We start from the raw sequence: 17191 nt of genomic DNA, 5'->3' as shown, positions 1-17191 counted from the left end.
GCCTGGAGGCTTATCTGCAGGCAGACCCAGTGTAATCCACAAGGGCAGAGGGGCAGAGAGAGTCTGCGCCCTGGCAGAGAGAATCTTAGGCAGACTCCGTGCTGTGTGGAGCCCAAAGCAGGGCTTGATTCCACAACCCTGAGAGGGCCCTTAAAAAGTAGAAGGGCTAGGGGCGCCTGGGTGGTGTTGGTTAAGTGTCTGCCTTCGGCCCAGATCATGATCCCGGGGTCCTGGGATCAAGCCCCGCATCGGGCTCCCTGCTCAGCGGGAGCCTGCTTCTCGCTCTCCCACTCCCCCTGCTTGTGTTCTCTCTCTGTCAAATTAAAAAAAAAAAAAGTAGAAGGGCTTTGAGGCAGGGGGCACATGGGGGATCTCTTCCACAGTTTTGCTGTGAACCTAAAACTGCTCTAAAGTCTATTTTCTAAAAAAAAAAAGTGGAAGAGGGAAGCAAAAGAGGTCAGCGTGCTGCAGTGTAGGAAGGGACTTGCTCTGGCCTTGCTGGGTGAAGCGGGAAGGGGGTTGCGAGGGGGTTGTGCCTTGCTTTTAGCCTGTGAGACCCGTCTTGGACTTCTGACCTCCAGAACTATAAGATAAGCTGTATGCTGTTTAAGCCCCTGCATTTGTGGCGATCTGTTATAGTAGCCATAGAAAATACTCAGGAATACGTCGTACCAGGTTTTTCACACATCTTGTTTAATCCATGTAAACCACCTGAGAGTAGGCATTTTTAGCCCTACTTTAGAGATGGGCAAGCTGAGACTCAGAGAAACTTGCTGGCGGAGCAGGGATTTTAACCAAGGTCTTTGTCTTTCTAAGACCAAGTTTGGGCACACTGCCCTCCTTCCCCTCCAGCTGCACTCCGCCTGCCTGCCAGTACCAGTCTGAGTGTCCGGTCCTCCCTGGGGTTTCTGGGAGAGCTTCCTCCCTGGTGGGATTTGGGATCCTGTAATCCCTCTGGGAGTGTGGGGTTGTGGAGGGGTGATATCAGACAGAGAGGGTGTCAAAAGAGTTTTTCAAATCATCTAAGGAAAAGTAAAGGACATTTGAAGAGAAAGGCAGGGAACCTAAGACATGAATTAAGGAAAATGGAAAATGTGTTCCTAAGACCCAGGGCTGTGGCACCATAGACTTTATGTGGGGGAGGGGGGGGCTCTGACCTCCATGGGTTCATGCTGCTGTTCCCTTCTATGATCCCATGTGGACAGACAGCACCCTGCTTGGGGAGCGGGAAGGAATTATGCTTGGACACTCCATTGTCTTGCTGAAATGCCCCCGTTGCGGTGCCCAGAGGCCTTCAGTCTTGCCGACGGTAGCCATCCAGGCCCACAGTGGGAGGGCCAGAGACCAAACCTAGGACTTCCCACCGGCTTTGGGCATGGGAAGCCATTAACTCAAGGGTCTGAGGCTTGCCTCCTGGCATCGCAGAGCCTCTGAGTCTGGGGGGAGGATTTCTGCCTCTGAGCTACACCAGACTCTCCCTGGGCCTGTGTCCTGTGCGGCCATCCCCCCAAGAAAGGGTGCTGAGAAGAATCAGCATTCAGCTAACTGTAACCATCTGTCTTTGCAGTCCTGAGAAATATCTTTGTCCTCGTCTGCATCATTATCGTCTGCTCCCTGCTCTTCCCTGTCCTGTGGCACCTCTGGATTTATGCGGGAAGTGCCAACTCTAATTTCTTTTATGCCATCACGCTGACCTTCAACGTTGGGCAGGTAAGAGTCCAGGGCTGCACGGGGACAGGGATTCGTTTTGTAGCTTCAGACATTGAGCAAAGGCCATGGGTTCTGCAAGCTAGGCATTTGGACTTGAGTGAGGGGACCGTTCTTCCCCTGCAGTAGCTCCTGGTCCAGTAGAGAAGATTAAAGAAGAGAGCAGTAGAAAAGCTGAATTGGGCCAGCATTTATTGGGCACCGTGCTGAGCCATCGCCCCAGTGAATTCTCCCTGCAAGCCTGTGAGATAGTGTTATCACTGCTTTACAAACGCAACCAAGGCTGGCTCACACAGGTTGTCTCTTGCCCAAGGTCGTTGGAGGTGCCAAGAACCAAATTCAGGGAAGGCTCCATTTCTGAGGCTACCCTCTTTCTGTAACAGCCTGTGTGGCACTGTAGCAGGTGCAGTGGGGGTGGCGGGGGGGAGGAAACAGTGGTAGCGGGTGGAGAGACTTTCCAGACTGGGACAGCAGGAGCAAAGGCAGGGAGATGAGAACTAGTTCAGTCTAGCTGTTGGGTCAGTCGGAGCAGAAATCGTGGGACTGGGGGGTGAGGAGGCCGTAGGGGGTCAGAGAATGAGAGGTACCAGCTGGGAGCTCCGATCTCCTCCTGACCCAGGGAAAGCCCCTCCCTGGGTGCCACAGAGCAATGCTTCTCAGAATCGGGATGAGGGGGGGTTGTTAAGAATGCAGATGCCCTGGTAATGTTTTAAATCATGTAGATATGTTGTGACTACCACAATTACACGGCTTTGTCCAAAAAAGCAAACAAACAAACAAAAAAACAGATTCCCTGATCCCACTCCCAATAGATATGGAAAACAGGGTCAGGAATTTGGGTTTTTAGTAAGTTTTCCCAGAGATTCTGCTGCAGGTGGTCCAGCACACTTCTCTGAAGTTCCCTTAGGTCAGCTCCATCTTCCTTGTGGGGTCTTAGGAGAATCAGTTGTCCCATTTACCACTTTAATTGCCGTTGGCACAGCCAGGCATTTCCTGTGCTTGATGGACTGGATGGGAAGCCAGGCGACTGGGGAGACGAATGATGCCAGGGAATGGTCCCCAGGGAGAGCCTTGCCTCCAAGGTTAGCTGCTGGGAAAGAAGAGGGGAGGAGCTTGTGCTTTCGCAGTGAGTGATGGGTCTGGTATTTCCTGCACGGACCTTTCTGGACAATTCTTGTCCAGCCCGGCTGTTTATCCTGGTTTGTGAACAGCAGGAAGAGAGAGGAGGGCCCTATAGCCTGGGTGGGACCGTGCTGGAGGGGCCATCCTGTCTGTCACACACAGGTTAGTCATGGTGGATACTCAGCTCCTCCTGAGACCTGCGTAAACAGAAGTGTGCAGGATTCGACTTCATACTCTAGGAAATCCAAAAGGTTGTTCTGGCTCTCTGTCTTGCTGAAATCCCTTTAATTATCCTTGGAAAGTGATGGCTGGTGTGTGAGGGCATCAGGCCTGCCCTGGGCCTCTGCGGAGTTTGGCAAAAGCTCTGCTGAAATAGTCCACAGCTTGTCGTCAGGCCATGAGTGTCAGGTGTGGGTCGGGACTACAGTTGCAGTGATGACGAGGTATTCATGGAACTTGCCAGATGACTGCTTTTTTCCCTGTGGCTGCCTTTGTGAGGGAAGGGTCTCCGTTGATGGTAGGGGAGATGTTTGCAAGTGCTCAGGGGCCATCGAAGGCAGGAGAGACTGGACTGTCGGAAGGTGGGACTGGGGGTGGGAACGAAAGGCCAACTACATGGAGCATGCTAGTTGGTGACTGCGCTGTGGAGAAAAACCAGGTTGAGCTTTGACATTGTCTTTTTACCTTTTTTTTTTTTTTAAATCTTTTAAAAATGTACTTTTAATCAGACAAGTAATACATGAATTCATTATTGCTGGGAAAAGAAATCAAACAAAATAGAAGCCTACGGAATGAAAAGGGCCCCCAGGGTCCCCGTCTCTTCCCACCCCGGGCAGACGTCATGATTGGGATCGGTGTGGGGTATCTTTGCAGATGTTGTCTGTGTATTTACGACAACTGTCAGTACGCATGCACGCATGCCGAGCTTGTTTGTGTACATGAAGAAACGGCCTCCTATTCTGGACACTGCTCTCGGACTTGCAGCATTTCGCTTGATGATCCCCTCTTGATATTGGTTCCAAGAGCCCGTTGGCAGAAGGAACTTGATTGATTTGACTAGGTAGGCTCCTGCTGATGGACATCGAGGCTGCTTCTGGTTTTCTGCTATAAATGGAAGAGCCCTGGGCATCCCTCCGCATAACCTAGTACACACAGACCAGCGTTTTCTCAGGACAGACTCCAGGTGGTGAGATTTACTGGGCCAGAGGACATGGGCCTTGTGCATTTTGGCAGATATTGCCACATTGCCCTTCAGACAGGTCATACCAGCCCACAGGCCTCCCAGCTGTGGCCCAAGTGCAGACATCACACACCTGTGTCATCGGCCGCCTCGGGCCTGGACTCTTGAGTCAGACAACTTTGTCGGGTCAGATGTTTTCTGGGACTCCTGGCTTTGTTTGGGCTCTGTGGCGGCTGCTGCCAGATCACTGAACGGACATGTCATATGGGGGCACTTACCAAGGCGGTCGCTCAAGCCCTCTCACTGTCCCAGAGCATTGACTGAGCAGAAGAGCACCCCTCGTGAGGTTAGACACACCTGCCTCGGGCTGTTGGGAGCCATGGAGCACAAATATGAGACAGAATTTTACTAACTATTGAATGTCCCCTCCTTAAAAAGGCCTTCCGTGAGGTTCCCCTCCTCCACTGTCTCCTTCTTAGCCCGTTTGTTTCCTTCCTAGCACTCTCCCAGTTTATAAGTTTATATTATTATTTCTCTCTCTGCCTCCCCTATTAGCCTCTGCACTTCATGCAAGCAGAAATCAGCCTGTCCTTTCCACTGCAGGGGCCCGAGCTACCAGCTTTGTGCTTGGCATAGAGCACTTGAGCAACAGTTGCTGAATGAGTGAATGAACCAAAGATGGCCAGGGAGAACAGGGTGTGATTAAGGGCCCAGTGTACAGAGTAACCACTGGAGGAATCTAGCGGGAACAAGACCCCCGTTCCTGTTGTGAGTGGTCGTGAAAGCCCTGGGGAGCAAGGAGTAGCAGCTGGGCCTTTCAGACCTGGAGAACGAGAGGTGTGGGAGGTGGGCAGGTGGGGGGGCCAAGTCGCCCCCACCGGCCGAGGTTAGTGGGTAACAGCTCTGTCCCTAACCCTTCTCCGGCTTCTGTCAGAACGTGGTCTCTGTGGCTGGGGAAGCCGCTACGTATCCCCCACAGATCAAACCAGCCCTTGCTTCCATCTGACCTACAATCAGTGCTTCGGTTGCAATGTATGGCATTTGGGGACATGTCTTCAGTCCCATGGCTGGCTTTTCTCAGCTCTTCTAGCTGGGACGATACCTTAAAGTCCCCTGGTCCTCCCTCTCCCCCCACTGGGCAAGACAGACCAGAGCTGTCCTGGAAACCAGATGAGCATGGATTTACAGCAGGCATCCAGAGCCCAGTCTGTTGCTGGTGAGTGCGGAATTGAATGTGGAGAACATCTTGACCCGTAGACTTTAGGTCCTGCTGTGTTTGAGTTGGTCAGTGCCACATTCTGTGATACGACAAACTACTGATAAATTCTTAGTAATACTGGCAGGTAAACCAGTGACTTAGGCTCCATCCTTTCCCCTGGGGCCATTAAGTAGTTTACAGTTTGTGGCATGGATCATTTGTTAATTATAATTGTGCCTCAGAGTCAGTAACTAGGAAATGACAACAGTAAAACATCCATGGGTGTGTGTGTGCACACACACACATACACAAGAAAGGCTGGGGAGAAGGAATGGTTGAGCTAGATTGGTTGGTTGAGGTCCTTTTTTACTTCCTCACAGTGTGACCTTCAGCAAGTGACTTCTCTGGGTTGCAGTTTTCTTAAAACCAGGCTTGATAACCCAGCCTCCCTGGGTGTTGAGAGGATAGGGCATGTGTGAGTCCTGTTGCCATTTATATGTTGATATGAGAAGTAGCACCGGTGACCTGCTCTTCAGATAGCCAGAGCAAATCCCCAGGGAAACATTCAGACTGGAAAGAAGAACAAACTTCTTCCTTTTTTTTTTTTTTTAACTCTTTTCTCCTGCAGGTCAGTGACCAGCAGAAGAAAAATAGTCATCAAGGATTACATATAAATCAAAATTAATATGTTGAGGGGCACCTGGGTGGCTCAGTTGGTTAAGCATCCGACTCCTGATCTCAGCTCAGGTCTTGGTCTCAGGGTTGTGAGTTCAGGCCCCATGCTGGGCTCCATGCTGGGTGTGGAGTCTACTTTAACAAACAAAAAAAGTAATGTGTCTGAATTTAGCTTTTTTGAATGAGTAAGATAAAAACATCCCATTCACCCCCATTCATCTTAAAAACAGGGAACATGAGGAAATCTCTTCCTAAAATTATAATTAATAGTGGCTCATGTTTAAAGAATGACTGCTAGGGGCCAGGCCCATATGATCCCTTTAATCTTCTGGATCATGTGCTTGTGTGGCCTTCTGAGCCTTTCCTTGTGCGTTTGCATGTACTTGTATGCTCCTGGAGAAGAGTTTTATTTGTGTGTGTGTTTTATTATTGGCATCATGATGAAAATACGACTTTTTCCTTTTAATAAAACATCTTGGCGATCTTTCCCTGTTTATGTAAGAAGGAAGCTCCTCACCACAGTTGACACAGCTGCTCCCCTCCTTGGGGCCCTATAAGCTGTTTTCCCTTATTTTTATCATAAGGAATTCACTTAGTCCTTGTAACAGCCCTTTGAAGGAGACACTAGTATTCTTCTCTCCTGGTACCAGTGAGGAAGCAGAGGCTTGGAAATCCCCAAGCTCTGAGGGGGGTGTTTATTCATGTTCTTGTTTCTCACGTCCTCTTGCTAGACAGGGGGTTCCATGAGGTCAGCCCCAGGTCTATCTTGCTCACGACTGTATCCCCAGCACCAAGAATATTCAGTGACTGTTCATTGATGAATAAACGGAATGAGCTGGGATCCAAAACCCCATTTTATGACCAGTGATCCCATATAATCCTGTGTACTCTAACCTCCCACTTCTAGCATCTGTTAGGACAAAGCTGGGCCTGTGGCAAGTCTTGCTGGATTCCTAGGGTGTCAGAACCAGAGCCCCCTTCCCATCTTCCCCTGTGGCTGACCCTGAGAGCCTCACTCCTATTCTATGTCCATGTCTAAAATAGATTCCCTACTATCCAAAACAGTGTCCCAGCTGTGTCTGGAACATTCCATGAGTTGCTGCCTCCTCACCATGAGGTGCCAGCTCCGGTCCCTTCTCCTTGTAGTGCAGACCCTGTAGATCCAAGGCTGGCCTTGCTTTGGCCACTCTGCTCTCGGTCTCCAGGGGGGCCTGGAGCCCTGGGGTCTGGGCGCCAGCCCTCTCCTGTTGGGTCTGCTCAGGACTGGCTTATTTACTCCACCCATGAAAGCACAGTCCTGTCTCCTGGAATTGCCTTCTAGTTGGGAATGGGACAATGAGGAAGTAAATGTCTGGGGACATGTGGGTCAGATCATCAGTGGTGGGGTGGTGTGTAACCCCCATTTGTGGACAGCCAGGGCCCATTTCAGATTTAATTCCGTGGGTCTGTGTAATCCTGGCTGCAAAATCCTGAGTCTGCGTGTGGGAAGAGGTGTTCCTCCTGACAGGAGGCGCCTGTGGCCCAGGCTGGAGTCCTTGCCCTCGTCCAGCTGCCTGTGCTTTGCCTTCCACACTGGTGGCATTTTGCCAGGTCTTCGTTCATTCCTTTGTCCCCCCCATCCTCAAACTTTTAGCTCAGTGCTCAGCATCCCAAGCGTGGCTCTCACAGGCCCTTCCCCACCTGCAACCAGAGTGACAGGAAAAGCCTGAGCTAAATATAGGGAGGCAAGGCCAGCAGAAAGCCTGGGCTTTGGAGGCCCAGCCTCTGCAGTAACTCTCAGCCCCATCTGTCCTGGCTTACTGGCCTTAGGCAAGTCTCCTAACTCCTTGGGCCTAATTAATTTATTTGCATATATTGGGCGCTTGCTATGTGCCAGGCACTCTGCTAGCAGAATGTGAATGAGACACAGCTCTGCTTGCTGGGAGCCCATGGTCTGAGGGAGAGAAGGAAAAGGAACCAGGCAGGGCCAGGGGAGCCGGATGGTGCCGTGAATGGGGTAAAAAGGCTGGGGAGCTCAGAGCTGTGGTGGGTAAGGAAGCTTCTGTGGGGAGGCCGCCCATACATGGGGTGCCTGGGGGTGGGTAGGAGCTAACTGGGCTCTCTGTGGTGACACCTGTGGGGAGGAGAGCATGAGCGAGCGGGTGCAGAAGGCCGTCCCGCGGGCCTGGTGGGTGCCGCCAGAGAGCGTGAGCCCTGTCGTGCTGAGGACCAGGCTGAGCCTTTGGGTTTTGGCTGAGGGTAACTGGGATCCCATTCCTGCTTGGAAAACTTCATCGTGCCAGGAAGGGAAAAGGTGAGGGGTGTGAACCCGAATCGGGGGCACAGAGAGGCTGTTGAAACCTGGTGAGAGGTGCTAGCAGCTTCCGTGTCCTCCGCCTAGAAGGATAGCCGTGAGGACTCAGTAAGGAGTTGGGTGGGGAAAGCTTTTGTGAATTGAAAAGTGCCACATAGATGACAATTACCATCATAGCGACTTTGATCTTACCATGTGACCTTACAGACCCTGAGATGGAGGTCCAGTGATTTTCCCACTGTTTTGTGTCTTTAGAGCTAGAGGGTGGAGCTCTGTTTCTTCACCATCCCCTCCCACACGTGTCCATCCAGGCCTGAGTTGGGTCACGCCAAAGCCCGTCCAGCTCCACAAGTCGACCCTCAGCCCCTCCTGCTCCCATATTCCGAGATCCGAGGTGGTGTGGACAGAGGATGCTGTGCTTTGCCCATGGTGATGACCACGTGAGCTCCCCCAAGTGCAGGTTGGCTGTCAAGGGTCAGCATCTCCAGCCCAAGCAAGAGACCTGGGAACTGGGACATGCCTACGGCGACAGGAGCTGCTTCTCTGGGAAGCTGGGGCAGCCCAGGGGCCAGTGTCGGCTGAGGCTTCTGTTCTGAGCACCGCCCCTGCCCCGACACCCTGAATTAACAGCCTTGATGGCTCGGAGGGCTCTGATACTTATTTTGCCTTTTCCCAAAAAAAACTCAGTCTTGGCCAAGTGACAGGGCTGGGACCTGGGAGCACAGCCTCGACAGGGGTGTCAGTGTAGACCACAGGTTTGCATGGACCCATAACAGGACCCACATGTGTGGGTGCAGTCCTTTCACCCCTCCCAGAATCCTTAACTGGGAGGAACTCGGGGGGTGCCGGAGAAGAACTAAGGTTTGGGTCTCAGGTAGGATTAGCATTGCAGCCTAAAGCTTCCCTTACCCCCCTGGGACTCTGAGTTTGCTCATCTGTAAGTGGGGCTTATAAGCCCTACCCCAGAATGTTGTGAAGATTCAATGCTTTTTTTTTTAATTGAGGTAACACAATGTTACATTGGTTTCAGGTGTACGACCTAGTGACTGTCAGCTCTGTTGTGCTCACCACAAGGGCAGCTGCCCTGTGTCCCCACGCAGTGCTCCTACCACCCATGGTGCCCCTGTGCTCTACCCTTCATCCCCGAGACCTGCTCACCACAGGAAACCTGCCCCCCCCCCCACTGGTCTTCACCCGGTCTGCCCATCCCCCACCCCCTCATGATGCTTTTTTGTTAAAGGGCCTGGCCTGGGGTGGCTACCCAGAAGTTGCTGCTTTCCCAGCCTGTGATGGAGCATGTTTTGACCATTTTACTCCACGTGTGAAGCACCCTTCCCTGTCCCCTGGCCGTCCGTTGATCCACTACCTTGTTACATCTTCATTGTGGCCCAGAGGTAGTCCTGCAGCCCTCACGGCTGCCGGCGGAGAAGAGTGGTCTGATGAGCCCTCACTGGGCTAATGCCGAGGGGCTGGGGACCCACAAACCACTCCCAGAGCACCAGCCCTCTGCCGGGCCCAGGGTCCCAGAGCTGGAGCAGATGCCAGCCTGTCGGATTGTGGGGCAACAGGAAGTGACTCCATCCCAGGGGTGACATAAGTGAGCATGGGCTTAGGGAAGACTCTGGGGCAGGAGATGCAGATGATCCCGCTCTAGGGATACATAGGAGCTCTTTGTGGAAAGGGCCATTCCAGCCCAGCCGAGGCAGTGAGGCATGGCCATCCAGGCACTGTTTGCAGGACCAGGCTGCGGTCAGGGTTTCTGGGGCGTGTGGGTGTGGTGCAGGGCAGAGTGGGGCACTAGAGGCTTCTGAGCAGGCAAGTGAAGGGTTCGTGCGCATGCGTGCGTGTGTGTGTGTGTGTGTGTGACTGAGAGAGACCGTAAGAGACTCCCAGAGAGAGATGGAGAGATTGAGAGAGAGAGAGAGACAGACAGACACTGGGAATCAAGAGGGGCCAGGATGATGCAGGAGGCCTTCCAGCAAGAGATGGCAGTGGGAGGGAGACAAGGAGGCTGAGTTGGAATCTGAGGAAGGAGATTGGCAGGACTTGGTGGTTGATGGCAGGAGAGAGGCCAAGGAGTCCAGTCATAGTTCTTGAGGGCAGCTTTAAAGAATGGGCTGCCCGGGGCGCCTGGGTGGCTCAGTTGGTTAAGCGTCTGCCTTTGGCTCAGATCATGATCCCAGGGTCCTGGGATCGAGCCCCACAGAGGGCTCCCCGCTCAGCAAGGAGTCTGTTTCTCCCTCCCCCTCTCCTTCTGTGTGCGCTCTCTCTCTCTCTCTCTCTCTGTCTGTCTCTCTCAAATAAATAAATCTTAAAAAAGAATGGGCTGCTCTTCAGGTCTCTGAAAACACAGAGGAATGGCACAAGGACTAGGAGCCACCTAGCCACAAGGTAAACTAGTTTATCACTCACTTTACAGATGCGGAAAATACAACTTAGAGTAGGGAAAGTGACTTACATAGGGTCACACAGCCACTAACTTGCCCGTGCTATTTCTACTGCCCCTCACCCAACTCCCACTGCCCAGACTGGGCAAAAGGGCTCTGGGTCTACAGCTGCTGTAGATCGGCCTCTGGGAAATCCCTTAGCCCAAATGGCAAGCCTCAAGGTCAGAAGAGGTTGTCTCGGCCAGCCTGCTACCAGCTGGGGGCATCACTCTGAAAGAGCCAAGCCTCCAGGCCAGGCTGGTGTCCACAAGATGCCTTTCCCTATGGGGGCAGGGCACCTAATCAGGACTAGTGACTTTGGTTCCAGACAGACCAAGCCAGCACACAGGGCTCTTTTCCTCCATGCCACCCTCCCCTGACACTTCATCCTGGAAAATTTCACAGACATAGCAAAGTTGAAAGACTGAACATTGAACATACCTACCACATACCTACCACCTAGACTGTACCATTGATGTTGTACTATACTTTTGTGATCACAAATTATCCATTCCTCAATCCATCTTATTTTTAAAATATATTTCAAAGTGAAGTACAGACATCACTGCATTTCCTACTAAACATCTCAGCATGTATATCATTAACCAGAGTTCAGTACTTATATTTTTCTTATATGAAATTTACATACAGTGAAAAACACAACTCAATGTGTACATTTTCCGAAGCTGCCCTTCATTCAGCAGCATATTTTTTGAGGTTCATTGATATTGTTGCAAATAACAATAGTACATTGCTTTCTTTAATTTTCTTTTTTTTAAAGTAGGCTCCACGCCCATTGTGGAGCCGAGTGCAGGGCTTGAACTCACAACCCTGAGATCCAGACCTGAGCTGATATCAAGAGTCAGATGTTTAACCGACTGAGCCACCCAGGCACCCCAGTACACTGCTTTTTTAAAATAAACTTTTTTTTTTAAGATTTTATTTATTTGAGAGAGAGCACAAGCAGGGGGAGAGGGAGAAGCAGGCTCCGCACCGAGCAGGAAGCCTGACACAGGACTTGATCCCAGGACCCCAGGATCATGACCTGAGCCAAAGGCAGACGCTTAACTGATTGAGCCACCAGGTGGCCCTTAAATAAACTTCTAAATTTCAGAATAACTTTAGATACAGAAAGTTCCCATATGCCCCACACCCAGGATCCGAGCCAGGAGACCACATTAATGTGTTCTGTCTCTCCCATGTCCTCTGCCCACTTTCTCACTCTGTCCCAATTTCTCATGACCTAGACAGTCTTGAGGAGCACTGGCCAGGTCTCCTGTAGAGTGTCCCCACTTTGGGTTTATCTGATGCTTTTCTCATCATAAGACTGGGGTTTGGATTTTTGGAATGCTCAGGTACCATGCCCAGTACATGGTAGCCACCTGATCTCATACTGATGTTACCCTTCATCATTTGTTCAAGACGGTGTTTGGGGCTTCTCCAGTGTAGAATTACTATTTTCTCTTTCCCTGCACTGTTCTTTGGAAGTGAGTTATTGTATCTGGCCTGCCGGCAGGCAGGGAACAGGAGGACAGGCAGGAATTAAGCTCCACCTCCTGGAGGAGGGAATGTCTACATATGTTATTGGAATTTTTCTGTAAGGATTCCAAAAGGAATTCTCCCTCATTTATTTATTCGGTCATTTATTGGCTGGTTTTTTAAATTGATATTTTAATCAATGTAATACAAATACATACTTTACAATGTTAAAGATTATAAGGAAATAGAACAGCTCCCTATGGCCTGAGAGTTGTTTGCTCTGGTTCTTCTAAATACCATGCGTACTCTGCTATTTGTATTTCTTGACATTTTTTTCCATTTTATATTAGATTGAACTATATGAATTTTCCAGTATTCAACCATTTTTGATCTGCAGAAATGGCTATTTCATATGGTTCAACCTAATACCTAGTATTTTGACTTTCTAATCCTTGTACAGCTGATTGTGACACTGGAGTTGGTTCCTTTTGTTTCATTGTGAATTGTGATTTTGTATTTGACCCTCATTGGACCTGGTTCGGGGGTCAACCCCCACCCGCTCAGCCACAGCTCCAGGCTCTCCATCCCCAGACCGGGCACCTTGGGCCTGGGTGAGAAAGGGGCTGCAGGATGTGAGGTCAGCCTTTGCTGTGGTACCTGCCCCCCACCGGCAGCTGTGGGGCAAGGCCTCCGGGGCTCTCTGGGCTGTCTGCTCTGCTGATACCCTCAGCTGCAAGTTCTCTGCCCTGTGGCAGACTGGACCCCGGGTGCGTCGCCTTGCAGGTCATGGCCACTAGGCCAGCTCTCCTGGTGTAGCCTTAGGCCAACTACTGAACCCTTTGTGCCTCAGTTTCCTCGTCTATAGGATGGAGACCATCAGCCTTCCAGATGGGCTCCTCTGGTCATAAAATGGCAGGACTTTGTCCTGAGGCCAGCCATGGTATTGGTCCTCAGTTCTTCCTTCAGGCCCCTCCATGTTCTTCCTGCCCACGGTATGAGGCTGCCCAGGACAGAAGTCTCCGTGGGTCAGAGGCCAAGATCCCAGATTCAGCTCAACCTCTGACCTGCTCTACAGACCCTAGCCAGGTGTTCCCCCTCCTCTGGGCTTCCATCTTCTCATCTGTGCCAACAGGTGGTTGGTGCTGATGGTCTAAGAGGCCTCTGAGTGGCTGAGACCTGGGGTTGTGAACCCCTCTGCCCTCCTCCTGCCCCAGGCCCTGGGGGTCTTGGAATATAATGGGATTGTAAAACGTAGCAAGTCCTTGTTCCTCTCTGGGCCTCTGCGAGGGGGATGGTAGCCTGAGCTTCTAGGGCCCTTTTAATTCTGTGGCCCATACAGGAAAGGCAGACTGAGCTGGGCATGGATACCAGGGTGGCAGAACCCTGTGGGGACCTTCCCAGTCCAGGGGAGGAGCCACGCCATCAGGCAGTCACACAGATGAAAGAAAAACTAATCTGGATGAATTTGTGTTAAGAAATAGAGGTTAATGGGGGCCATGACCCAATCTGGGGGGTATGGGAGGGCTTCTCTAAGGAATCAGGATCCTTCCTGAGACCTGAAGGGTAAGGAGGTGTTGACTGGATGAAAGGGAAGGGAACATTCCAGGCAGAGGGAACAGCAGAGATCCTGCAGCAGAGGGAGAGGCCAGTGTCGCTGGAGCTGAGTGAGGTGGAGCAGGAGAGAGGGTGAGGGACCAGGCGCAAGGCCTCAGAGCCCCAAAGGAGCTGGTTCTTCACCTTAAGAGCCCTCGGAAGCCTTTAGAGGACCTTTCAGCTGGGAAGTAATAGGACGAGATTTTGTCCTGAAAAGCAACCTCTGGCTGCTAGGGAGAATGGACTGGACGTGGCGAGGGTTACAGGGGTGGGAGGCTTGGGACCAAGGAGCCCAAAGAGGAGACTGCTGTTGTTTAGATGACAGTGGCTTTGTCCAGGGTGGTAGCTCTAAGGACAAGTAGAAATGGATGGATCTGAGAGAGTCTGGGAGATAGAACTGCCAGGACTTAGCAGCCTTGTGTCCGGCAGGTGAAGTGTCAGGTGATTCTGTGGCCTCAGCACCTGGAAGGAAGATGGGGGGTGTGGTATGGGCTCCCAGGGAGCAGCAGCTTTGGCAGGGGCTCAGCTGTACCATGGAGGAGCCTCGTGGGCACCCAAGCAGTGAGGCGGAGGGGCCTGTGGGTGCAGACATACCATTCTGGAGTTCAGAGGCCGGAGCTTGGGCGGGTGGCACAAACCCACAGGGGTGGGATGGGATGGGGCAGTACAGGCAACTTCTGAAGTGCAAGACCTTGCAGGGTCTCCCCAAAACCTGCCTAGCCTCTCAGCAACCCAAGGTTCTGGGGGAGGTTCCTCAGCGCTGCTGACAGCTCCTCTCTCCCTGCAGATCCTGCTCATCTCGGATTACTTCTATGCCTTCCTGCGGCGCGAGTACTACCTCACCCATGGGCTCTACTTGACTGCCAAGGACGGCACAGAGGCCATGCTCGTGCTCAAGTAGGCCTGGCTGGGCCCAGGGCTGCATGGACTTCAGGGGGTGGAAGGGCCCGGAGCTGAGCCCAGCCCTCGAGCCGGAGTTGCCAGCAGAGGAGTCCTCAGGCAAATGAGGTTTGAGTCCAGGGTTCCGAAGCTCTGGCACCAGAGGGGAACCAGGGCTGGCAGCAAGGCCGGTGGGGAGTAGCCAGGAGCACCTCCCCTTGGACCCTACTCTTTTGACTCTGCAGACCAGGGAGCCCCCTCCGATGCTGGATAGGGTAAGAAGCAGGGGAGCAGGATTTGTTAGGTTGTGGCTACTTAATAAATGTTTTTTGTTATGAAATCTATCCTGGGCTTACACTGAACTCCTGGAAAGGGTGGACTTGTCCTTGAACACCACCCCCATATACTACACACTGGTGTGGGTTTCCAGAATGAGCCCCAGGTCCACAGCACACAAGTCTGTTCCCTGACGAGCTGAGACTGGTGTGAGACAGCCCCACTGGCAGCCCTCCCCACACCCCAAGCAGCTGGAGGCAAAGGGCCAGGCAGGCCTGAGCAATCTTTATTCTGCAGAGGGACAATGACCACAGATCCATACACCATGTCAAGACCAGGTGAGCCAGGGGCCAGTCCTTCAGGGGTGGGCAGGTCCGGGGGTGGGGCAGCGCCTCAGGTGAGGGAGGGGCAGATGGGCAGGGGCCTAAAAAAAAGACAAATCACACGGAGCAGGGGTGCTGGGGGCTGTTCCCTACCCTCCCCCATCCCAGCCAGCACCCAGGGCAACCCTAACAATGGCCCAGGATCCACCCAGGGGCAGTGTAGGTGTGGTTGGTGCCCCCTGGCTAGGGGGGGCAGCATCCCTGCCTAGCTCATCTCGGGCAGAGGCAGTTCAGTTCAGGAGCCAGGAGCTCCCTGGGCAGAGCCTGACAGGGCCCTCCCCCTCCCCCACGCCCAGGCCAAACACCACCCCCCTACTGCTGGCTCAGAAGCCGAAGGTTTCCTGGGAGGCGTAGACCATGTAGAGGAAGCCATCGTCGTCCTTCTCCTGCTCATAGATGTCCGCAATGGGTGTGGACACGCTCACCATGCTGTGCTGGTTCACCAGCAGGAAGAAGGCCTGCGTGGGGTTCAGCTGCAGGCGGCGCCTGGGGTGGGCAGAAGAGCAAGCCTACGGTGAAGGGGCCTGGCTGCTGGGTGGGTGGAGCCCTGACCCCCCCCCACCTCCCTCTCTCCAAAAGGATTCTGAGGCGGCTTCACACCCATCCCAGGCCCTTCTAGAAGCTCTCACCTCTGACCTGACACTGACCCCAACCCTGACCTTGGCCTTTCCCAACCTCCCCAAAACAGGGATTCAGGGCCCGGCCCCGCGAGGGCCCCGCCATCCCCAAAAGGACCCCAGGCCCCTATGACTGCTGCTGCCCACACACCGGATGATCTTGACCAACTCGCTCATGTTGACATGGTCTGGGACCAGGAACTTGGTCTTGTCCAGGACCGGCAGCTGCTTCTCACCCTTGTAGCGCTCGATGATCACCTAGGGGTGGGGCGAGGGATGCGTGAGCCGGGAGGGGCCTGGGGCCGCGGGGAAGGGAGGGGGCGGCGGGACTCACCGGGATCTTGCTAGGGTGCTGGTCGCGGATCTGCTGCACCTCCTTACAGCGGTCGGCTGCGGACAGTGGGCGGGCAGTGAGGCCGAGAGAGGTCCCGCTCGCCGTTCGCCCCGCCTGTCCCCGGCCCCGCCCCCCCGAGCCCCCGCCCCCAGGGCCGTCAGGCCCCAGGGCCTGGCACCCGCCGGGCTCCGAGGCGAGGCCCCGGCCCAGGCCTGAACCTGCCTCCCGGCCCGGGGGTCTAGCCCGAGTCTGACGTCACGGGGCTGACGTCGCCTGCGGCAGTCCGGGTCAGTCGCGGCGCCCCCACCCCGCGCCCGCCGACCGCCCGCCGGGCCTCACCGAAGGTCCGCCGCTGCTTGAAAGGCCGGTCCGAGGGCATCGCGCGGGCCCGGCGGGGCGCGCAGGCCGGGGCTCCGGGGCGCGCGGCTTGGGGCTCTGAGGTTCGGGGGCTCCGCGCCTCGCGCTCAAGGGCTCCGGGGCTGTGAGCTGAGCCTGGCGGCGGTGGCTCGGGGAGGTAACTCGCCCGGGTGACGTCAGGTCACAACATTCCTTAAAGGGGAGGCCGGCGCGCCGCTCCCATTGGGCCGACGCAAAACCCGCCCGCCCGGACCCGTGACGTCACGGCGCAGAGAGCTGGACTCCGGGCCAGCGCCGCGAAGGGGCGGGGCTCCCCGGCGCGTCACAGTCCTGTGACGTCATGGGCTGCCGGCCCCTCTCCCCGAGGCCGGGGCTGAGAGACTGGCGGGGCTGCGGGCAGTTGGGCTGGCTGACCCGCTGCGCGCGGGCCAGTCTGGGGTTTAGCGGCTCTCTGTTCCCACTGGTGCTAAGTCATCCCACGGCACACTCTGTTCCGTTCCAGAGATGGTGCGAGGCACTGGGGTGACAACAGCGAACCTAAAGACCTCCTCACCTTCGTGGAGCTCATGGTTACAGGAAAAAAAGCTAGGGTGGGGTGGGGGGGATTAAAACACGAAAGAGCAAGATGCTAAAAAGAATCACACAGGTTTTAAAAGGAACTTCTAGAATTAG

At 53.8% G+C, this 17191-nt stretch overlaps 2 protein-coding genes across 4 annotated transcripts in view; one reads left to right on the top strand and one right to left on the bottom strand.

Moving 5' to 3' along the window:
* Positions 1 to 14896, top strand: part of PIGU (phosphatidylinositol glycan anchor biosynthesis class U) — an 86662-nt gene extending 71766 nt beyond the window's left edge. For all 3 annotated transcript variants that reach the window (XM_027622646.1, XM_027622644.1, XM_027622645.1), the window contains 2 exons: positions 1568 to 1710; positions 14461 to 14896. In XM_027622646.1, the coding sequence (XP_027478447.1) occupies positions 1568 to 1670 (103 nt within the window). In that variant the 3' untranslated portion in view covers positions 1671 to 1710; positions 14461 to 14896. The remainder of the gene's footprint in view (positions 1 to 1567; positions 1711 to 14460) is intronic.
* Positions 14897 to 15092: 196 nt separating this feature from the next.
* Positions 15093 to 16772, bottom strand: MAP1LC3A (microtubule associated protein 1 light chain 3 alpha). Its single transcript, XM_027622647.1, has 4 exons — positions 16502 to 16772; positions 16163 to 16218; positions 15980 to 16086; positions 15093 to 15697 (listed from the first exon to the last, which is right to left on the bottom strand). Exons 1-4 carry the CDS (start codon positions 16539 to 16541, stop codon positions 15535 to 15537), a joined length of 366 nt encoding a protein of 121 aa, XP_027478448.1. The 5' UTR covers positions 16542 to 16772; the 3' UTR covers positions 15093 to 15534.
* Positions 16773 to 17191: the final 419 nt, after the last annotated feature.

This window comes from Zalophus californianus, chromosome 8 (genome assembly GCF_009762305.2).
Source record: "Zalophus californianus isolate mZalCal1 chromosome 8, mZalCal1.pri.v2, whole genome shotgun sequence".
Classification (NCBI taxonomy): domain Eukaryota; kingdom Metazoa; phylum Chordata; class Mammalia; order Carnivora; family Otariidae; genus Zalophus; species Zalophus californianus.
This window is presented reverse-complemented; position numbering and strand designations above follow the sequence as displayed.